Source organism: Heliangelus exortis, chromosome 3 (assembly GCF_036169615.1).
Source record: "Heliangelus exortis chromosome 3, bHelExo1.hap1, whole genome shotgun sequence".
Lineage (NCBI taxonomy): Eukaryota > Metazoa > Chordata > Aves > Apodiformes > Trochilidae > Heliangelus > Heliangelus exortis.
Genome location: NC_092424.1, coordinates 26,707,839 through 26,732,383, shown reverse-complemented (window position 1 = coordinate 26,732,383; position 24,545 = coordinate 26,707,839). Strand labels below are relative to the sequence as shown.

The window sequence follows — 24,545 nt, the reverse complement described above, 5'->3', positions numbered from 1 at the left end:
TAAAATTGAACTCAGAAATCCTATTTTTTGATTCTTTTTTGTTACAGTAAAGACGAATTAATAAAGTTCATGTTTCAAAAGCAACACTGTCTCATCTTGGGAACAAAGAGAGTACAGAAAGTCTCACAATGTTTAAAAGTCATTAGAATAATAATATAACCTATGAATCATTCTATGCTGATAGTCTCTGTACACACTAAATATCGATCAAGAAGACTATACTCTTACTTCCTCCTCAAATTACATGCAATGTAACAGGGAAGTTTCTAGCAGAGCCTTCTTCTTACTTATTTCTACTGTCTTAAAAAAATTATGGTTCTTTCCCAGTTTCATAGTGACTAATTATCTAATCACAGCTCAATTATTTGCTCCACAGAAATTTTCTGTCCCATTCCTGAGGGAGGTAATGCCCAGATCCTCACTCCAACAACAGCTTTCCAGTGTGCAAGCACACTGCTGGCTTCTTGTACCATGTGGGAATAGGTATGGTCTAGGGATCTACAGCTTTAAGGAGCAAGGAAGTACAAAGCACTGGGTGTATCTCAATTTCTGATTAGGTAAATGTGAAATAATCCTTTAAATTCTCATACAAGAGGTTAATTAGCAAAAGGCTGAAAAGCAGTATTAAGTTTCTATTAAAGTGAATCACAAAAAGGCAACTTGCCAAATGAGCAACTGTACACAGTAGAAGCTAAGGGAAGTAAATGACCTAACAGAATTTTCCTATTCATAGGAGTAAATGTTTTCATAAACACCAAGTGCTAGACTGACTAGCTAGTGCAGGCATTTGCTCTGAAGTCATAAAAATTATACCTTAAAGTTTTATTTTCCTATTCATCACTAGTGTCAGATTTATCCCTTTTGACATGTTGTCTCTATACTTCTATTCTCAGCTGAGCAGTTCGTAAATTGGCTAAAATCTTCAGTCACTAGCTGTAAAAGAGATTATGTCCTAGTTAGAGTGTTTAACGTGTTAGTAAGACACATAAAGAAAACAGTAAGTGCTTGCTCACACCTGCAAATTTGTCCTGTTTCTTGGATCACATACTGAAATTTAGATAACCAAAGCTGACCTGGGCTACAACATCAAGAAGGACTAACCACATTGTATTTTGATTTTATTTGTCTGAGTGTCGTTTGATGCTGCTGAGGGCTCTGGCCCCAACCAAGTTGCCTACAGCCATCCTTGATCCCAACCAAGCCACTGGAAGTGGCTAAACAGATGGCAGTAATTTTATTTTTCACTTTAAGAAGCCAAAAAATTAGTTTAGTTACTTTCTATTTTCTCTATGAAAAGTAAGCCGCTACCCTGCCTTAGATTCTGCATAAATGCCCGCTTCCTAATAACGTCTGAGTTCAAGAGAAAAGCACTTAAATCAATTCCTTAGTCAAGGAATCACTCGCATTCAGAAAGCACATCCTTACTGCCAGGCACATTAAAAAGGACAGTTGGCCAATATGACTACACTGATAGATTATAATTTCTTTTTATGTCCTCCAGCCTACTTAAGCACTAAATGATGAATTCTCCGTAACTGTGACACTGACTGAAATATCTTTTTTATGCCATTTCACCCCTGCTTGCAACCTAGTTGTCAGAATGGTGACACTGCTGTAAGATGCCTCGTATCATCAAGATACATATAGATTTCCTTCTTTCCTTTTGCTGTTTTTCACACACTTGGAAAAGGTTTGAGGGGTTTTTTTGGTGTCTGGGTTTTCGGTTTTTTATTGTTTTTTCTTTTCATGTTTTAAACAATTAAAAATGCTTAGGAGACAACAGTAATTAACATAATCTATAGTTATGTCAACTATTTATCACCCCTAAAAAGTGGTCTCAAGCAATTTGCCCTAGGGTGATCTAAGACCTAGGATGCTTTCTTAATAAGAAAAAAAGAAAAGAAAAAAAAAAGACAGCGCTCTACTTTTCTTTCTCATTTTAAGCTATAGTATAACACATGGATAGTGTTATCAGCACCTCTATACACACATACTCAGGTTAAACCACTACTGTCTCATATAAAGAGACAGAAACATACCATGTATTGCTTCCATATCATGAAGAGGTTGCTATGAGCAATAGGTATTTGTGTGGCTGAATTATTATAAAACAGACTATGTAACTCAAAGCAGGTATTGTTCCTTCTGAACAGGCTTGTTCTTTACTGAATTCAAATTTTAACAGTTTCATGTAAGTTGCTCTGTTGTTTTCTCTGACTCTGCCATTCTTCAGAGCATACGCAGTCCAAACCTCATGTTCTTGACAATGTGGGGTTTCTGGTTTTCAGAAGAAGAAAAGATCATTACGATGAAATTTCTGAACTTTTCTGTCAGTGTTTTATCATTATTGATGGTATGACCAAGCTGCTTCTCAGAATAAGGCATAATCAAAAAGGTACTGAATCACCGGAGTGTTATCCTTTTGCAGAATGTGTATATACAAAGAGAATGGCATGGACTACAGTAAAAAATACCATAAAATATCTGCCAAAAAGGAACACTGAAATCTGCATAGATTTAAAAATTCTGGTCCAGTATGCTGAATCCAAAAGCCTCTCCAAAAGATACTAATGGAAAGACTAATCAGGGGGAGCACAAGGGTTTGGCTATCATCTGTGGCCTATCCTATTCCTGCTCTCCCAGGATTCAAAGATGTGTGATTAGGGATGTTGAAGAGCTTTTTCCTGGCTCCTCCTTTACAGTGTTATTTAGAGACCCACTGCAGATCAATTCTTCAAAATGTTGTTTGAACTTGCTCATGCTATCTGCCTCCACAGCCACCTATGGCAGTTTCAGAAACTCATCCAAAGCACAAACTCTTCCCTTTTTATTAATTCAAAATCTCTTTTAATTTCATTCCCTACTATTTTGCTTTAACATTCCTTAGTCTTGTGTGTGGAATAACAGTTTTGCCATCATCTTATCTACTGCCTTTATGAATCTGCAAACCTCCCATGTGACAGTATTAGGTCTTACCTTTTTGGTAACTTGAATGGTCTGGCTGGTCTGAAAAGAGAGGAAAAAAAAGAGAGTAACTGAAAATATATGAAGCACACATGCATGTGCCAATTTGTTTAATTCTTCCCATGCATGGATAAGCAGCTGGATTATAAAAATCAGATATTTTAGAATATGAGTTATTTTAAAAAGCATACAATCATACTCAATTAAGTCTCTGCAAACAAGTAATTCAGAGAATAATTACAGCTACAGACAGCTGGATTTTCAAAAGTGGAATTTTATGCAGTTAATTTTTGGGATTACTGTTTAAGAGGCTTTTCCAGTTTTCAACAAGAGACCAAATAAACAAACATTATACCAATTCACTACCATTGAAAACCATGACACAGATTACACATGATGGGAATGAACAACCAAAACGTCATGTTTTGCCATTGCAATTCATGAATCTTCTTGAGTGCCCAACAGAATTCCGGTACAAAAAAAATATTTTGGATATAAATTCTGTCTTGCTCATCATGCAGAAAACAGAATAACGAAGGGTACCTCTATAAACTTTTCTATGCAAGTTTTGGTTATTTGCCAAAAAACTAATACAAACAACATTACTTTGATAAGGAGATCGCAAAACAAAATATAAATTACTCCTATCTGCTGCTGTTCAAGGAGCACTTCATTTCTTAACTCTTGGATCAGTAAATTTCACATACATTTCACTTTAAAAAATTTCACATGAGGAATCTGTCAGTCCTTGCAAGAATTTGCTGTCTATAAATGTGACATAAAATCACTCCAAAGATGTAAACATACTATGGCTTCACCCAAGTTATGGACTTGTTTTACCACCAAGGAACCAGTACAGAAAACAAGAAACATCTGCTGGAATAAAATAAATCACTTCGTATTTCTACCCTGAGGTTTCTAAAAGTGTAAACATTTGTATGCTTACACACCTCCGGATAAATGGCCCAAACTTTGGACTCCTCAGAGATTTTCACTGAAGTTTAAAGCTTAAATCAGTGCACAAGAATGACATTTTCTGTCCTTCAAATTACAAGGTTCAGCACACTGAGTTGAAACTCTAGTCAAGAGGAATAAAAACCTTCTGGCATCATCATCTCAGGTATCTGCAACCGTGCCCATATGGGGTGTGTGTGCTGCTCAGACTGTCTCTATTTCTAACTCTGGACAACTGTAAACATAAAGGGGAAATAACCCATGTAGTGCTGAGCCTCAGAAATACCACACTCTGTTACACTGAATAAAAAGCATAATCCACTGCAAAACAGCTCTAAATGCAGTAACAGATCCTTTCAGACTTGTTCAAGGGACTGCTACCTAACACAAAATTGTAGGATGGTTCAGGTTGGATTGAATCTTAAAGATCACCTACTTCCAACCCCCCCTGCATGGGCAGGGACACTTCCCACTAGGCCAGGCTGCTCAAAGCCCCATTCAACCTGGCCTTGAACACTTCCAGGGAGGAGGCAGCCACAACTTCCTTGGGCAACCTGTTGACATGGCAACAAAAGGGTGATGAAAATGTAATTGACAGCATAGGGCAATATGTGACCATTCCTGTTATCTCCTCACTCTGCAGGCAAGATGGAAGAAGAATTAAACTATCCAAGCTGATCTTCATTCACAATGAGTCTCAAGCAATATAGTACATAAATGAAACTACAATGGAATACACCATCAAGAAATATAAAGATAATATAGTTGTTTCTTCAAGAAATATACATTTAAATTAACATGTTATATGAAATAACAATTGTGTAAAAGCAAATTTCAACCAGCTGTTATTCCCTGATCTCTGGCTATGCTCCAATCTGACAAAGCAGTAGAGATGCTTGTTGGGACATGCATGGAAGGCAGAACACAGTAATAAAAATTGCTCCTTGCAGCCATGAGGAAGCTGAAGAAAAAAAAAAAAAAGCACAATAACCAATCTGCAATTACATTAACTCAAGGATTAAGGAAATTTAGACAAGGACTTTCTGTAAAATCCAGCCATGAAAATTAAGGTTAAATTTTGTAGTCCAAGAAGCACAAATCTGACTTCTGAAGGTATTGAATAAATACAATTTCACAGCTGATGCCAAAAAAATATTGCTAACAGCAGAAGAGCAACTGACTCTTGTGCAGAATCCCAAAAGTTGAGTTCTAAAATGGCTCTGTAACAATAAATTGCCTGAAGCTGTAAAATTGTGGCAGGCTTAGGAGACTTCTCACCGTCCTATCTACAGCCTCAACCACAAAACAAACTTTTCTCAACTAAGGCTAAACTAGACAATAAGAAAATAGGTGCTGAAGACAGACCTCACTAAACATGAATCTAAAGTTAGTAGCAATGGGAATCTGTAGGAAGTATGGCGAGCTACAGACCTCAGGAAGTGTGGTTAGAGAGCTGTAAGTTGGAAAGGAATCGGGGGGTATTGGTTGACACTCAACTCAATATGAGTCAGCGGTGTGTGCAGGTGGCCAAGAAGGCCAATGGCATCCTGGCTTGTGTTAGGAACAGTGTGGCCAGCAGGAATAGGGAGATGATCACCCCTCTGTACTTGGCTCTTGGTGAGGCTGCATCTTGAGTACTGTGTTCAGTTCTGGGCACCTCAATGCAAGAGGGACACAGAAGTGCTGGAGAATGTCCAGAGAAGGGCACCAAAGCTCATGAAGGGCCTGGAGCACAAGTCCTGTGAGGAGCAGCTGAGGGGCTGAGGGAGCTGGGTGTGTTCAGTCTGGGGAAGAGGAGGTGAGAGGAGACCTTAGAGCTCTCTGCAACTGCCTCAAGGGAGGTTGGAGAGGAGGGAAACAGGCTCTGCTCCTTAGTGGATTGTGATAGGACCAGAGGGAATGGATGGAAGCTGTGCCAGGGGAGGTTTGGGATGGTGTTAGGAAACATTTTTTTCCCTGAGAGGGTTGTCAGGCATTGGAATGGCCTGCCTGGGGCAATGGTGGAGTCACCATCCCTGGAGGTATTTAAAAGGTTTGGACCTGGTCCCTAAAAACATGGTTTAGTAGTTAGCTTATGGTGTTGGTCAAAGGTTGGACTGGATGATCTTGGAGGTCTCTTTCAACCTAAAACATTCTGTGATTTTTTTTTTTAAATTTTTTTTTTCATTTGTGATTATTTTGTGAAGTGAAATGCTTTAACAGAGAAGCCCCTTCATGGACTAATTCAGCGTCAACACAGAGTGCAAACTGAATGCCTGCTTTCATGTCTGTCTGAAAGAGGGGACAAAGCTACCAAGTCAGGTAACACATTTTTGTAACTGCAGCATTCACTCTTGGTTTACAGATTGAAGATAAATATATCCTTGAATATTTAATGTTAACACAGTAATTCAAACATGGATTTCTAACTTCTATTTGTAACAATCTGCATTTCCACATAAGTTCAGTCACTTGTGAAAGCAAGTCCCATTTTTGTCTGTGCCATGATGAACAATACCATACAACTATTTGGCACTGCTAGTACCAATCTCAGGACAAGAACTAGCACAGGCTGGTGTAGTTCAGGTTTACATTGGGAGATAAAATTGCTTTTTGTATCCTTGGACAATCATTATTGTGGTTTCCATGAAATTATGGAGACTATGTTTAGCTGGTTCACCCAGAGAGCCATGTCCATGTCTCTATGCAGTCCCTCAAATACTTGGACAGTCAGGTACTTCCACAGAATCATCTGAGGTCCTCAAAAAGCTGGAGAGACAAACATAAGTTGGGAAGAACCAGTGTGTCATTGATACTATTCTGGGGGTGGTACAGGCATCTTCTCAATGTATCTTCTTATGTGTTCACCCCTTTCACAGTTCTTCCAGTCCCTTCTGCATGACACATCTTAGTAGAGGTGCACATTTTAAATAGCTCTCTCTTCAAATTTTACCCTGGCTTTCATTTATGTCTCTGTAACCAGATGTCAAAGCAGATACTCTTAACAAAGCAAAAAATTTGTTTAGACTTTCAAAAAGTAACAGATGCTAATACCCAGTACTGATGCTTTACCCAAAAGAGGTAGAAATACCAACACAACCCTTTCTTATCCTCCCCCTTTCCCAACCAAACCAAACATTTCCCTCGGGTTCCTCCACCTGTAAAATATATTCAGTGCTGAACAAATGATGAAGTTCTTCAAAGTTAGGGAGGGTTAAAGGTCACACCTGCTATCAAACTGTTTTGTTTCAAAAACTATGCATTAAAAAAATCTGTGTACACTTGGGTGAACTCCAGCAGTGTAACCAATCCCTTGCAGCTGTTCTGATGACTCTATTATATCAGTCAACAGTAAAAGTTATCCCTGAAAACCATGCCTGAAAATTCTTTAGTTATGCTCGAAAATACAGAAATGCATGGCAAAAAAAAGTCTCCCATTTAATTAACACTGCTGTGTCTAATTTCTGAAGCATAATACTTTAATTTAGCCAGATTAAATAATGCCACTAACCTTCAGAAAAGAATGTAGACAGAAAAAAAATCCTCATCAGTTTTCATGTGAAAGAAATGGCACATTCCATAATTTTGCCAGGACAAACCCCAAGCTGATCTGTGTACTGAATTACATCTGTACTTTGTTATCACAGGTTTGATAGTGGAAAGAGACAATCACAGTTGTTTGTGAGGGAATTAGCACAACTAAGTTATCACACAAATTATAATCACTGATTAAAAGCTGATAAATACTGTGCATCAAGGAGGGGGAGAAGGGAATGGGAAACAAAAAGACAAGCTCTATTCTACCACTGCTTACTGAAAGTCTCATCCCTTATTCAACAAATGCTTTTCTTCATCCTGTCCTTTCCCAATGGTTAGGTTAGACTGAACACCACACAATTAGAAACTACCTAACAAATCAGTAAATCTCCTGGGCATTTCTCACCATGAAATATATTTGGTAGTCCAGCAACCTTCTGGGCAACATGCTGAAAAGAAGGAGGAATGGTTTTTAAAAAGCACTTGTATAATATCGAACTATTTACTGCAGGGAATAACAAGAGTCTCAAGAGGACAGACCAGGGCACCCGTTTGGACTGGATAGCTAAGCACTTAACTACAGCATTTCTACCAGTATTTTGAAGAGTCAGGGGCAGTTCATATGTACAAAACAATACCCTTGGTTTACATTCTTTTCAATATGAGAAAGAAGATGACTGGTGCTCTAGCTTCCTGAAGGGGAACACACCGTGCCACTTGGCCACCTTCTGTCTTCAGGTTCTCAATGAAGCCAAAGTTTCCTTGCAGTTGCAGGACTGAATTAGTTTTCTTATGGGGTTTAATAGACTAGCATGGGCTTAACAGACAGGGGAGTCTGGTTCTAATTTCAAGAACCACAATGAGTTGCACATTTTTTGAAATCATTATTATTATTAAATCTAGTTCTTTAAACTTCATATTACCTGGACATTATACATCAGAAAGCAATTTTTCAAAAGAATATTCCTCAGCATAAGACCATTCTAAATTAATTTAATACTCTAATAATAAAATTATGGACAGCATGATGGTTTTGCAGTGCATTTGTTTCTTTAATCTAATGCACATCAGAGGAACACAAACTTAAACAGCTCCGAGGCCAATGAAAGTACCTAGATATTCCAAGATATTCTTTTCCTTCACAAACATCAGTGACCTCCTTTAACTCATGCCACAATGCTAGCTGCTTACTGAGAGGTTGCAAAAGCCCTGCAGAAGGGTAGCCATGAAACAGAAAATCAGAAAAATGGGCAGTGTTTTGAAGCATCATTTCAAGAGAGTTTCTTACCTGCTGTGGACCAACCAACATTAAACAAACAAACAAAAAAAAAAAAAAAAAGCAAGCAAGCCTTAGTGGTTATTAATAACATAAAAGGTCGAAAAAGATAAAAAGATACTAATATGAGTTTGAGTATCAATATTCCTGCCTACACTGAAAGTAACCTTAAATGAAACAAATAAGTTAAAAAGTGTCAATATACCCCAAGACATACCTTTGTATGAACTTATCCAAACAATGTCTTCCTATACTACTTTAAATATCTACTAAGACTCTGCATGTTTCCCTGGCTGAACATTTGACTTCTGAGTTGGTTCACGACACTTTGCTGCAATGAATTTCTATTGAACAGTGTGCAGAGACTGGAGCTCAGATGTAGAAGGGCTTTACCTCTTTGCCTATTGGGTTACTACCCCTGCCACAGGGCAGCACAGGGGCACTGCCTGGGATTGCCACACCCAATTCAAAGGCAACAACAGCATTACAGGTAAATCTGAAAGTGTCAGTGCAGGTGTTTCCGCTCTGTTTTGTCCTTAGGAGACAGCAGCTAAGGGAAGCAGAAAGCTGGGTTCCAAGCAACAAAATCCACCTGATTTTGGTGTTTTGCTGAAGCTAAGCTAGCTTCCAGCCTTGGTGGAAAGGTACCATGTCCAGCTGGAACCAGCACTGATTGAGGAAGCACTGCTTTTCTTCAGACCATCACTTGCCATCAAGCAGTTTGTTATGAACCCCCAGCTGAATACACCAGAAGCATTGCAAAAAGATGTGCACCAGTCTTTGCAACCACTTTTCCTACTTCAATGCAGAAACTTGTCTCAGATGAGTAAGTACTGATTGCTGACAAATATCATAAATATAGCAAATCCAGCTGGGTTGCATGCTTGGTGACATTGGAATAGCGACAGCCAATTTCAAGGCTCATGCCCAAGCACTAGTGAATAATGGAAATGATCACTGACAGAAACTCAACACCTTCACTGTGGTGCCAAGCTGCACAAAATATTGAAAATAATGTAGAGCTTACAGCTATTTATAATAAAGTGTTACAGGGTTGTACATGATCATTAACAGTATTTCAGATAACACAGCAGCAGAAGCAATCACTACAATTGCTCCAGCAGAGTGGGATCCAGAATATGTTCTACTTTCCTCATGCAGGTATTCATCAAAGGCATCTCTTCTCTTCATACAAATAACATCACCCCCATAAAAACACATAGCATAATTTTGTTAGAGTGTACTCTTCTGGACACAAACTGTATCTTCTTTCTGAAGCACCTTGTATACTTACAGTTGTCTGAACATAGCAATAGTAAAAAAAAATCATTAAAAAGCCAATTGCAGAAAAATTAATTTCTCACTCTTGCTTTTCAGGTATAGATTCACTTTAGTCAAACATGTTGTTACAATAAAATCCTGTAGTTACTGGGGGAAAAAAGGTCAATACAAAGACACCCCTGCCAAAGTACTATGAGGTGTTTAACCTCAACGTTTCACTTTGTCACAGGGAACTTATTCCCTTCGTTGGAGGATCTGGTTACAAGAAGTGATAACACATAGCATTTTGCCATTATTGCACTCAAGGATAAGTGAAATCCCTGCAGAATAGAATGAGAGATGCATCAATACTGTACACTTTCCATGAGAACATACAATACAAACTAAATCTTGGCAGAAGAAGAAAATCCTCATTTTCAGAACTTCATTTACCCATGAGAACCATTTGACTTGCTCTTAAATACAAAGCTGCCTGTTGCTGCTATTATCAGGTATAACACCTACTTGCTTTACCATTTTATCAGTCACTAAGTTAATAAATCCAACAGACTAAATTGCAAAAAAAAACTTCTTACAAGCCTCCCAATTTAATTTTTTGCTATGATATAGTTTTCTTTGATTCTAGTATTGAACTCTCTCTAGATGCTTTTTTAAACATGTAGTGTTTATTGTATTTGTCTGCTCCTAGCTTTACTTATTTACTTCTATAAAGGAAGAATAGGACAAGCCACGGTAGAGGTATGTTGTAAACATGACAGAGAACTGAGTTTTCTGGTAACTTGCTTTTTTAAGGTTTTATTGAAAGACAGAAAAATGCAACAAATTTTCTTGTTCTCTCCCACATAAAATGTCATGGAACAATCCAAAAGAATTTTATCTTTTTACCTCTATATTATCTGGGCGAGGTGGTATATATATAATATATAATAAAAAACCTGCTAAAATAAACCAATAAAAACCTGGTAACTCATCCCATTAAAAAGAGTGAAATATCAATTTGCACCTTTGCTTAACCTTGTATTTATGAATTATTTCTGCTAAGATTATTCTTATGCGTAAAGTAAAGCAAAATAAAGTCCTTGTAGTAGAGAGATGAAAAATCAATATGCTATTTTGCAACTGTTTGTGGTTTTTTTCAAACATTTTTATAGTTGAGATGCTGAGCTGTTTAAAGGTTTCTGTCTGCTCTTGTATTCTTCCCCACCCTATCAGTTCCAGCTGAGGATCTGCTCTATGTTCACAGCAAGTATGAGCAAATAACATTCCCTCTCTGTTGAAAAGCAATTGTGAGGAAGGTGTTAAGAAAAATAGCACCACCGTCTAAGTGATTCTTGCTCTGATTTAAATTTAGCATAACAGGGTAAACTTCACTGACCTATGGCACACACCCTGCATAGAACCAGATTCCTTGAATGTCAGTGGCAAACCTTCTATACTTACCTAAGCCAAAGTTTTGTTTACTTTCTTTCTGCTATGAAATCAATATTAAACTTTACTAATCTACTCTGAAAAAGTAACAGGTAGTTTTGACATCTCCCAATCACAAACTGGCAGCTCATGCCAACATGTAACAGAAAATTATGATTCCATCAAGTCAGCAGAGATGGGAAAAGGTCAGTACCAAGCAACAGACATGCTATACGTATGTATTTTCCTTCGGAAGTTATTTTGATAAGTTCAGTGACCGAACATGATTCCTCAAATGCTAAAATTAGAACTTCTGTAGATACAGAACATATAAATTACTTGAAATTTAAATACCCTTATAAACACCTCCAAGGTGTTTTCCCTGCTCCTCCATATGGATGGTATAAATGCAGGAGCCCAAGAATTACTTACAAGGTTTTCAGTTTAAGGTTCCTTAGAACCTCATTTTTGCAATACTGACTTCCAATGCTTTCCCTCATTCAGCTTCAATAACTGAGTCAATGTTATCAACTGTTAGAAAAGTTGGCTTTTTTCATTAACAGCATCTACCTGGTTCACTTGTCTTGCACAGCAAATAAATCGTCTTCTCTGCTGGGAAATCCAAGTGTCTGAAGAAGCTGAGTAATATACAACCTAAAAATATTTTTCTTCCCCTAAATATTTCTCCAATGAGCACAGCCACCTTTAAACATAGTTCCCAAACTGTCAATAAGAAAACTGCCATCAGGCATATTTCAATTGAGTTGTCCCAGGTTTAAATGGCAAAATTTATACATAATTTAAAGCATACTATTCTTCAAAAAGTTTAAGTAAATCAATATATACATATATCCCTTTAACTTCTGAAGCACTAAAGGCAGGACCACATATAGTTGTGCTTGGCAAGTTAAAAAAAAGTTCTGAACCATTCAAGACAACTAAAAAGGCTTAGTAAAATACCACCATGAATCATTATTTGAAAACAAGCCAACAGCTAATTCGAAGCAGACTAATATTATTTCAAGATCCTTCACAAGTCTAAAACCATTAGTCTTTTTTCTTTTCTCAGTAATTAAAATGAAATTAATAGATATGTTCTGGGATTTAAATTATGATGATAACATTTTTCAGCATTTTTACTGACAAAAAGTTCCTTCATCAGAAATATTTCATTTCAAAGCTGGTTTTATTATACTTCCCAGATGAATGGAGCAACACAAGGTCATGGTCACATCTTGTATTTCTCTGAAATGCAGGAAATTAACATGACTCAAGAAATCACAACATACGCAAAAGAAAAAACTTCATCCCATGATACCAAAGAGAATGAAAGACATGTACAAGAGCACCTATTTTTATCAAGGTATTTCTCCACAATGGCTGAAATCCATGTTCTTACAGGCATTAATGACTGGCATTAAGCATTTTTGAAGTTGACTCTGGAGCAGAGAGACTTCAGACTGTTATCCATCACGCTTCATCTGGTACATGTTTCAGTATTCCTTCCTGTGCAGATGTAGGGATTTGTGAATATAAGTCACCAGGGGGTTCAGTTCTGCTCTCAGAAAGCCTTCTCTGACCAGAGAGCTTTTCCAAAGATAAGACTGCATACCAGCCCTTACAATTTCTCCAAATTATTAGGCTGACTATGGGATCAAAGGCTATTTTTTATCTTTCTACATATTTGATCTCTTGAATCTAATGAAAATATTATGACTTAGGTAATTTTCTTCCTAATTTAGTGTTTAACTTCAAATGTACGTTTTGGTGTTGAGCTGCTGTTCAAATGTATGCAATTTTAGTCACTTAGAGTATCATAATTTTTACATTATACAAAACAAGCATATACTCAACACAAAAGATTTAGAAGGATTTACTAATTACACAAAAAAGACACTTAGCTTATACTGACACAGATGAAAAAACTATACATATATAATGCAGCATCACCTTTTGTACCTCCTGAGATTAAATTTCTTTTGTTTACTCAGCAAGTAGCACATAAAAAAGGGAGTATTTACTGTATGTTCAAAGGTTTTTAGTATTGTAGCACTAAGACTAAAAACAGATTTACTATAATCAACACTGTTCAGCAAAAAGTCAGCAGAAGTTCATCCACCTGATTGAATGAACTAAACATCCTACAAACTAGAAATGTAACACAAGAATTTTGTAGAAAGGTATCCCATTATCATCACAAAAAGTACTAGAGAAGTGGGAGAAGGGATGAATGCAAGCTTTTCTAGTCCACTATGTACATCTATTTATGATTGCTTTTAAAAAAAAGTGAATTTCCAAATAGAAAGGCCAGACTTTCTGAAATATTATCAATACTGGTAGCTTAGGATTTCTACCTGTAACTTCCCTTACCTGCACTGATCTGTTACTGGTACCATCTTCTTTCCATTTTGCATTGATCAAGACTTTAAGAGATTTCTTTATTAGACAGATATCAGGGGTAGAAATCTCATAACAATCTTAATGCAGCAAAATTAATGCCAAATGGCACAGGCACCCTGTGCATTTCTCTGTTCCTCTGCATTGGGGTTTTTGTTTTGTTTCACTGTTCAAGTACCACTGATTACTTCAAAACATGCACATCTGTTATTACTTATCCTGAAATACCATCAGAGAGGAACGATATGGTTTTGGAAGGAGACAGAGACAGACAATTATGGCAACTTACAAGAAGTTGATGTTCCTCTTTCTGAACTTTACTCCCACAGTAAGGAATACTTAAAACTTCTAACAAGCAGGAATACCCAAATCTTTCAAATGCCATCTATTCAAGAGTACTGAAAAGCACATCACTGGTCACATTTAGTTTAGACTTCTGCTCTTAGTCATCTGGGATTGTCTTGTTCCATATTCGAACCTTAACACAACCTACTATTAAATTAAAACTACAGGAGAGCAACTATACCTCAACAGAACTGCTGTCATTTTGGCTGTTCAGCCACATGTTTTTCTTTCTAAATACACTTATGTAAATGTTCAGTTTTAAAAATCTCAAAACATCAGTTAGTCCTTCCCAAGAATTAACACAGCTGATGCTGGTTTTTCAGTCAATTTAGTACAAAAGAGAAGATTCATGGTTTGTACCATTTCACTCATATTATCAGCTTTAGTCTGAAGACTAATTCAGAGGCCCGTCAGACTGCTTGTTCTTCTGTTGGTCAAGAAACAGTGAGGGACACAGGGCATGGAAAATCTATCTTCAGTCACACACAGAATCTGGAGTTTCTACGTGGCAGAGACACAAGGTCACAATACAGCCAGGCTGATACTCAGCTGCACCCAGACCAGAGCAGTAACCTTCCAAGTCTTTTTCCTGCTGCAAAAATTCTTGCTTCAAAGCAATCTGAAATCTAGACAAATACTAATTTGCTTAATTAATACAATTAAAAGCTTGCAAAAATCCCTTGGACTAATGAATTAGATTGTATTTTTTAAAACGCACTTAAGAATTTTTTAGATGCATTATTTTTTACCTGATTAACCACTGAATTACAAATGGTATTTTCTATTTGTAGAATGTCAACCCTTTGCTTTCAGCTTTGTACAAGACTAATGAAAAGTTCAGCATGTGGTCTACATGGAACAGTAATTATCATGGGAAGAGCAAATGAATTTATAAAACCAGAACAAAGCTCTCATACTAATAAGCAAAATTAAAAGCAAAAATTAGTAAAATAAGCAAAAAACAAGAGAGCACAACTCCCAATTATTGACTGACTTGGAATATTATTTCAGAGAGAGAAAAACAGACAATTTATTTGTCTAGTTGCAGGAAGAGCTCCTCTTCCACACGTGCAGAACAGAGACTCCCACATTTGGACTCGGATTCAGAAGGATGCATGAGACTGTTGCACATACCCTTTTCTTTCCTTAACTACACCATCCCCAAGTATGCCACCAGGCTGCTAATGCTGGGACATGAAGTGGAACATGTAGTTTGTGCTTCTCATCTGCCTCCAGACTCTTTATTCTGGGAATTCATTGGATAAAGAATTCCAATTTTAGCATGGAATAAATTGCTTAACTAAGAATAGAGCCTGAATTTGCATTGTTCCCGTACAAATTACCAGTATGAAGGAACTCCTGATCTACAGCATGAATCAAGATATCTGCAACATCCTGAACACTGAAAGAAATGGTGGTAACAACTTCTTGTCTTTTAGCTGCTAACAGTTGATAAGGAGTTTCAGAAACAAGCTTAAAAAAATCTGATGTAAAGGGTTTTGTTCAAGACATTTATTTTTAATCTTCCTAGGGGAAGAGTGTATCATTAACATATAATACAAATACATGCAAAAGTATTTTGTACAAAAGACATTAGTACATTTCAGATAACAAATAAACCCAAATCAATCTTTTAAGGCATCAAATGCAGAAGAAGGAAACAATTTTGAAATTGAAAATATACAGAGAGCTGGAAAATATTGCTTAAAAACCTCCATGTAAGAGCTCTTGTGCACAGTTACTGCTGCTGAAATGAGACTATTTAAAAATATAGTATACACATGTATGCATATAATCAGCTCTGCAAGCCATGCAGAATGTACCAGATAACAACCATCCTCTTCCTGGATTCAAGCAGAGAGCTGTTTCATAACAAAGTCCTGTTATTAAGATTGGTATTTAGCGAATATTCTTTTGCTTTTTGAAAAAACAAGAGCTTCTTATTTTTTTACAGTTCTGATCTTTATGCCAAGTAACTAGAAGGAAAACAAAATTGGTAAGAGGCAGCTATAACGTTCTAACCTCACTTCACAGCTTTTTCATTTTTACAGATACCCTTTTTAAACTCCTAGTTGCAACGTAAGTATGTCTGCAATATTGTATAAACTGTGTGGCACAGACCTCTCTGAGATACAGCAGAACTCAGGATCACAGAACTGGTCACATAAATCTAAAATGCCAAAACAGTTCAAAAGAAGGCTTAAATCTAACTGAAAGTAAGATGTGCAAGAAGTCTGAAGATATTAATGCTTTAACAGTTTCCTGACTCTGAAGTACCATAGTTTTTGCCTTGCTTAGAATATAAGTTGGTCTAGTAAACAAGAACTTGAATCCAGCAATTCAACCAAAGCTTTGGAGCTAAAATCTCTGGACTAGGCTAGCAGGGGATAAGGATTGATTTATATATATACCAGTCTTAAATCTTAGCCAAACTTATGATTCTGTGAGGCTTTAAACTGATTTCATTTTCATGTTCTCTCTTGAGATGGCTGCATGATCATAGAGAGATCATTGCTCATATCCTTTTATCCTGTGTTTTTTACCAGAGGCTTCAGAGTCTTTTTAGAACAATTCTCTTGTTTGCTTTAGCCGAAAGTATTAGCAGTCCAGTCTCAAAATGTAAATAATGGTAGAGGATATAAAGCATGGAGTAAAGAGTACCTGTATGAATTTACTGGTTTGATATTGCAGAAGTACAAGCATTACATGCCCTGGCAGCTTGGAGCAGTTTCCTTATCGGTGTACAATCAGCCCTTTTGCAGCTCCCCGATTTCTTCTCCTCTGCCTGGTGTTGCTAAGTCCATATACCTGAGTTTTCTAAACTGTATCACAAAAGAGAAATTCCAAAAGAGCTGGCCTCAAGATAAGTAAGGATACAGGCAGCTTTTAACTGGTATTCTCCCTTAAAAAGTTCACATACAAATCTGGGAGAAGCAATTCTGTTTGGTGACAGAGACGATAGCCACACACAGCAATGTTACTGCACACTTTCCACAACCCTACGACCACTTACTGAATAATGTCTGCACAGTATTCCTCTTCTGTTCCCATTTACATTCATATATTCATACACAAAGAATAGTAGTTTTTTGAGAAATAACAGGAACGATGTTAAAATTTTCCTGGTTTTACATTTCCTTACTGTTTAGTTCTTCCAGAATATGCAACCCTTAATTATTTATTTTTTCTCCTTTCACCCCACTAAACATGCTGCTGGGCTGTATAGTTTTACTCTTCCATTCCTAACTTGGTGCTTCCAACTGGCAAGAATCAGTCTTCATGATACTTCCACTTATTCAGATTAGCAGTCTTACTTGATTCCTCTTCCCCATTTCTACTGCCTACTGGCTGAAGGTTGCTGATGACTACAGATGCAGAGGATATCAAAGGAGGGGAAATAGCTACCCACTTTCCCAATGGCTCTAAGCCCCACAGGTTTCTTTAGATACAAAAGTGCATTCCATCCAAAAAAGGGTTAACTTCAACAAAGCTGAAGCTCTCCAATGGGATAAGATGGAAAAAAATCTAGTAGTACCTGAAAGGAAGAACTAATCATACCATGCTCCCAACAGGTATGTTTCAAGACCATTTGTCAGAAAGCAAATCAAGTCCTCAGACAATTGCATTCTGATATGGAAAGATGGCTGGGATTTCCTATGGAGTGTTTGTACAGTCAAGGTATTATGCCCATTAAAAAGAGGTATAAACATGTTCGAATTAATGACATCTTAAATAGGTTCACAAAATAACACAAAAGACTTCGCTCAAGATTGTCCAGACTAAGAGAAATATCTCAAAATCATCACCATTACAACCAGCAGCTGATGTATTTTAATTTCTTTTACAATACAAATTTTTGCTGCAATCACTTTGTAAACCATCAACCAATAAAAATATTTTGGTTTATGCTACAAGCCTTTTCCACTAACCTAAGAAAATTACCAGTTGTCCAGGCATTTCAGTTATGGTGTACAGATGGTATTTCCAAGTAATTTAAACTTTAAAGCTGAATACCCTACAAAATTCCAGATCCAGATAGCTTTAAGAGGATAGGACAAGCATGGCATTATTTCAATGTCTTCTTTACACTTCAATCTGCAATGTTATACAAGAGCCACATTCCTTTAATATTAGGTCACTGACAAATATTAAGCCTTGGGCTTCAAAACCTGACAAAACCTGTTGTGCTTCAACAATTGGTTACCTGCCTAGAGCTGTAAGCATTAGCAATACAGTTTGCAAAGAGTGTTTGGCCCCCTCTATCTAATCATGTTTCTCCTCCCTTAAACTTAAAACTGTAACATGTTTGAATGCTTTTTTTAAACATACAAAAAAAACCCAAACAAAAACCAACAAAATGAAAGCTAGATTGAATATATAAGAAATTCAATTCATCTATTGTATGAGAACCTGCATTTTAAAAAACTCTATTGAAATATGCATGTTTTAAAGCTGGATTATTTCTAATAGTCTTGCAAGAAAAATATTTGAAGAAGCTGTTGTGCAGATTGCAGGCTCAAAATATAATAAAACTGGGGTGTGATCTGGAGCAGAGATCACAAAAATATCACACATGTGTTACTCTTCTGTCTACAGGAAGTTATTTGGGCATGTAAAAGATTAATACACATTCATCATCTCTTCTCTCTAGCACTACAAAGTAGCTACCAATGACAGTTTGCTTCTTCCTGAGTGTGTGCTTATCCAGCTGCAAGGCTGCATCCAGTTACTCCGTGCTTTTACCATCTATAGATTATAACACTTAGACACATCTTGTAGTATATTCTGAGACAGAAGTCCTCTTTGGTTCCATGCTAATAACACAAGTGATATACCTGAATGTATGTATTGTCTACTAATGCAGCCACAGCCAGTGGCCAGCCAAAACACAAGAAGACCAGCTTCCCCAACCTGGCATAGGAACGGAGTCCTATTTATCACATGTTTAGGGATTAAAGAACAGGTAAGAGCAGCTGGAAGCTAGGTGGCTTTTAGAAAATGGACTAATTTAATTTGCCCACCTATGAGGCATTTTGCAAATGAAACTGAATCTTCTCACTGAGAAAATTCAGTTGCCTTAGCTAGAATGAAACAGTAACTTCTTGATAGGGATATGTTGCATACAGTAATACATACTAAGTACAGATGCTTTAAAAGTCAGACTGTATCCTTATTATGACTGCTAACAGTAGAACAACCACCCACTATGAATCATCGAACAGGTTTGCTTGGAAGGGGCCTTAAAGATCATCTACTTCCAACTCCCCTGCAATGGGCAGGGGCATCTCCCACTAGACCAGGTAGCTCAAAGCCCCATCCAACCTGACTTTGAACAGTTCTAGAGAAGAGGCATCTACAACCTCCCTGGGCAACCTGTTCTAGTGTCTCACCACCCTCACAATTAAGAATTTCTTCCTACTGTTTTACATAGATCTACCCTCTTCTTAAAACTATTACCCCTTGTCCATCACTACGCAAATGTCCCTCCCCAGATTTTCTGCAGGCCCCCTTCAGATACAGGAAAGTCACTATAAAGTCTCCTTGGAGCCTTTTCTTCCAGGCTGAACAATCTCACCTCTCAGCCTCTCTTCATAGGAGAGATGCTCCAGCACTCTGATGATCTGTGTGGCCCTCCTCTGCTCTGACTCCAAGAGCTCCATGTCCTCTCTGTGCTGGGAGCTCCAGAACTGGACAAAGTATTCCCACATGGGGTCTCAGAAGAGTGGAATAGAGGGGGAGAATCACCTTGCTCAACCTGCTATCCACGCTTCTTTTGATGCAGCCCAGGATACAGTTGACTTTCTGGGCTGCAAGTACACATTGTCAGCTCATGCTGTCAACATCCCCAACACCCTCATGCTGACAACACCCCCAAGTCCTTCTCAAGGATGTTCTCAATGCATTCTCCACCCCACCTGTATTTATACTTGGGATTGCATTTTAGGACCTTGCACTTGGCCTTGTTAAACTTCATGAGGTTGGTTCTCCAGCCTGTCGAGGTCCCTCTGGCATCCCTTCCCTCTAGCATGTCAACCACACCACACAGCTTGGGGCAATCAGCAAATTTGCTGAGGGTACACTCAATCCCACTGTCCATGTTTCTGACAAAAATGTTTAACACCACCAGTCCCAGTACTGACCCCTGAGGAACACCACTGGTCACTGTACTTCATTTGAACATCAAGCCTTTGACCGCTGCTTCAAGTGCAACCAGCCAGGCAGTTTCTTATCCACCGAATGATTCATCCATTGAATCCATATCCTTCCAATTTTGAGACCAAGATTTTGTGTGGGACAGTGTTGAATGCTTTGCACAAGTCTAGGTAGATGATGTCAGTTGTTCTTCCCTCATCCACCAATACTGTGACCTTATCATAAAAGGCCACCTGATCTGTCAGGCATGATTTGCCCTTGGTGAAGTAATGTTGGCTGTCAACGACCTCCTCCACATTTCCCATGTGCCTTAGCAGAGACTTCAGGAGCATGTGATTCGTGATCCTGCTGGGCACACAGGTGAGACTGACTGGCCAGTAGTTCCCCTGGTCTTCTTTACTTCCCTTTTTGAAAATGGGGCTGTATTTCCCATTTACCAGTCAGTGGGAAATTCACCAGACTGCCATGTCTTTTCAAATATGATGGAAAGCAGCTTTGCAAACTCATCTGCCAGTTCCCTTAGGAGATGTGGATGGATCTTGTCAGGTCCCATGGTCTTGTGCACTTTCAAGTTCTTTATGTGGTCCCGAACATGCTCTACTCCTACAATTGGCAGATTTTCCTTTCCCCCGTCTCTGCATTTGCCTTCTGTGATTTGGTTGGCATGGCCAGAGCCCTTGCTGGTAAAGACCAAGGCAAAAAAGTCACTGAGTACCTCAGCCTTCTCCATATCCTGCCTGATGAGGTCTCCTGTTTTCTTCTGGAAAGGGCCCACATTTTCCCTGTTCTGTTTCTTATTGCCGATGTGCCTGTAGAAACCTTTCTTATTACCCTTGATGTCCCTGGCCAGGTTTAACTCTGTCTAGGCTTTTGCTCTCCTAACCTGATCCCTAGCTTCTTGGACAACTTTGTATTTCTCCCAGGCTACCTGTCCCTTGTTCCACCCTTCAAAGACATTCTTTTTGAGTCTAAGAGTATCTGGGACCTCCTTGTTCATTCATGCAGGTCTCCTGGCATTCTTGCCTGCCCTCGTCCTTCTCGGGAATCTTCTGGATTTGGAGAAAGTAATCCTTGAATATTGACCAGCCTTCTTGGGTTTCTCTCCCATACTACCTGGATGGCATCCTCCCATCCATATGGTATCCTACCAAGCTGACCCTGAAGTCTGAAATCTGCTCTCCTGAATTCCAGGGTAGTGAGCCTGCCACACACCCTCCTTTTTGCCATATGGATCCTGAATTCCATCATTTCATGGTCACTGCAGCCAAAGCTGCCCATAAGCTTCACGTTGTCAACCAGCCCATCCTCATTGCTGAGAGCAAGGTGCAGCATAGCACTTTTTCTAGTGGGCTCTTCTACCACTTGGAGAAGGATGCAATCAATGCATTCCATACTTCCTGGATTGCTGCTGCCTTGCTGTGTTGCCCCTCCAGCAGATATTGGGGTGGTTGAAGTCCCTCATAAAGACCATGGCCTGTGAAGGAGAAGCTGATCCTATCTGCCTGTAGAGGGCCTCAGCTGCTCTGTCACCCTTGTCACGTAGCCTATAGCAGATCCCCAATGTGATGTCACCTCCCCTGTCTTCCCTTCAACCCTGATCCATAAGGTCTCTGTCAGTCCCTCATCATCTCCTGGTGGAGCTCCACAGACTCCAGCTGGTCACTGAGGTAGAGGGTGACACCCCCTGCCTGTCCTTCCTAAAGAGCCGTCTCAGGGATGGCAGTAACACCAGAGCCCTGCAGCACACACACCTCTGTAACTCCTCCCGCTGATTTCCCATGCTGTGTGCATTTGTATGGAGGTATTTCTGTCAGGCCTCCACTAAAGCTGCCTCACTGCCTGGGATTCTGTTTTCCTCCATTTCAGGTATTCTCCTGCTGGCCTATGATCCTTCTTCAGGCCCAGGGCACCTCTTACAGGAACAGCCTTCAAAGTGGTGGCAGTGGGATAGACTGAGGATCCCTCCCCCAGCATCTCTAGTTCAAAGCCTTAACCAGTCTTAACCAGATTGGCAAGCCTATTGCCAAAGATATTCTCTCCTTTTCCTGAAAGATGAATCTCTTCAGTCCCCAGGAGACCAGGCTTCTCAATCCAGGAAGCCAAAGCCCTGGCTGTGGCACCACTCCCATAATCATTTATTGATTTTTCCAATGCAATTTGCCTTTTCAAGCCCATTCCCTTCCACTGAGAGGATCCACAAAAAGATTATCTGTACTCCTGAGTCCGTCCCTGCTGCTCCCAGGGTGCTGTAATCCTTCATGGTCTTCAGATTGCTCCTTGCTATATCACTGGAACCCAGATGAAACAGCAGGAGGGGGTAATAGCCAGAGGAATGTACAAGCTTGGGTGGTCTTTCAGTGATGGCCCTTATGCAAGCCCATAGTTAGCAACAGACCTCTCTGGAGCGTGGGTCTGGTTGGCAAACAGGTGCCTCTGTACTTCTCAGATGAGAGTCTCCCACCACTATCACCCCTTGTTTCTTGTTGTTTCTGCTTGTTGATACACAGTGGTTGGGGTGCCTTGTTTGGTTCCAGGAACTTACTTGATGCAGACTGGTTTTGTTCCTCTCCAGTCTGCAGAACCGTGTTCCTGCAGTGCACCTCGGTTTTTGAGGGAAGCCTCTTCTTCCTGCTGTTTTTTATCTTTAGAATCTTCTACTCTTCTTCTTCACTGTTGATGTTCCTCCTTTCTGCACGTGCTGCTGGCTGTGTGACCATAGTTTTGTGGTTTCCCTGCAGCCTGGGCCTGGATCCAGCTATCCATCTCCTTTTCTGCCTTCCTGATGTGATGCGGCCTTTTCACAGTTTCCTTCAGCTCTGCCACCTGCCAGAGCAGGTGGGCAACCTACACACGCAGGTTTCCCACCTAACTCTGCCCCATGCAAGAGGTCCAGGCACTTAGCACAGCCTGAGGTTTGTACAGTAACCACCTCCAACAGCTCTGAGCTGGAGGCATCAGTCACCACACCAGGGTGGATGGTGCAGAATGCCCCTGGCACTGTTTGGGCTTGTTCCTGGCTCACAGAAGCTCTGTAACAGCCCCTTTTTTCACTGATTTTCTTCCCCCATGCACATGTGCCTGCACCAGAGCTGTTGCCTCTGTGAGTGGAAATCATTCTTATTTACATGCATTTATGTACAAATATACACCGTGGGGAGGAAGTGCAAGGAGAAAACAAGCATCTTGGCTCAAGATCCGAATTGGAACAGTTCACAGTCTTTGTATTTGTGAAGTGCTATGGAAAATATTGGTTTACCATACCTGGGAGAACTTTTCGTTATTTTTTTCTTGACTGAGCAAAGAAATACAGATTATGGATCACATTTGTTCCCTTCCTTAAGACATGGAGTACAGATCAAGTTTTACAGTCCTGATGCACAAGGAGAAAAGCAGTGAAATCAGCATGCCCATTTTGACAGTTTGAAAAGTATTACTGACTGATTCTGTAATGGCTAGACCTTCAGCATCCCTTTGCATATAAAATTACATAAAAGTTTTCATCTTTACTCAACGTTTTAAAAAGTATGGGGTGGAAAAAAGTGTCTGATTGTAAGCAGCTCCAACAACTTTTCACTTTTTTCCATTTGTAAAACAAGTAACTAGCTGAGGAAATACAACTTGCACTTTTTATTATTATCCTTATTTTCATCTGCTTGCACATAAAGGAAAAAAACTTTATTCACTTTAACTTTTTTCCACATTACATATTTGTCCCAGCCTGACAGTCTCAGAAGTTTAAAATTACTTCATACATTTCATCAAGACAAAAATCACTGTATATTGACCAAGAAATACTTGCAGCTCCAAGCTTTTAAGCAATGATGCAGATGTTGGACAGCAAGGAGAAGGGTATCTTTCATTACCCCAGGGAAAATTCATCCAGTTTGGCTAAACTGCAACTCAAAAAAAAAGAAACAAAAAAACTTTAAAGAAAGCTATGAAGTCTTACTGCAATTGGGAATTTGTTTTCAGAACTGCTTCTTGGTCTGACTGATTTTGCCCAGAACCAGAAGGCTATAGATCTTGCTTGTGTTTGTTGCTCCTTGTAACTATTAGAACTACTGTCACTGGAACTCCAAGGCTAACATATATAAAGAGGCAAGTTCATATGAAGTGGAGGATAGAAAGTACTAAAACCTGGAACAATCCAAAATTTCTCAGCCCAAGCACAATTTGAAGTTTAGCAGATACATAGACTGAAAAGACACGGGAGCAACTCACTGAACCAGCTGACTTGACAAAGAAAAACACA

General features: G+C 39.0%; 1 protein-coding gene across 4 annotated transcripts in view; it reads right to left on the bottom strand.

Annotated features, from left to right (window-relative positions):
* DISP1 (dispatched RND transporter family member 1) overlaps positions 1 to 24,545 on the bottom strand; it is a 98,609-nt gene that overhangs the window by 16,315 nt on the left and 57,749 nt on the right. For all 4 annotated transcript variants that reach the window (XM_071739726.1, XM_071739727.1, XM_071739729.1 and 1 more), the window contains one exon: positions 2,977 to 3,006. In XM_071739726.1, the coding sequence (XP_071595827.1) occupies positions 2,977 to 3,006 (30 nt within the window). The remainder of the gene's footprint in view (positions 1 to 2,976; positions 3,007 to 24,545) is intronic.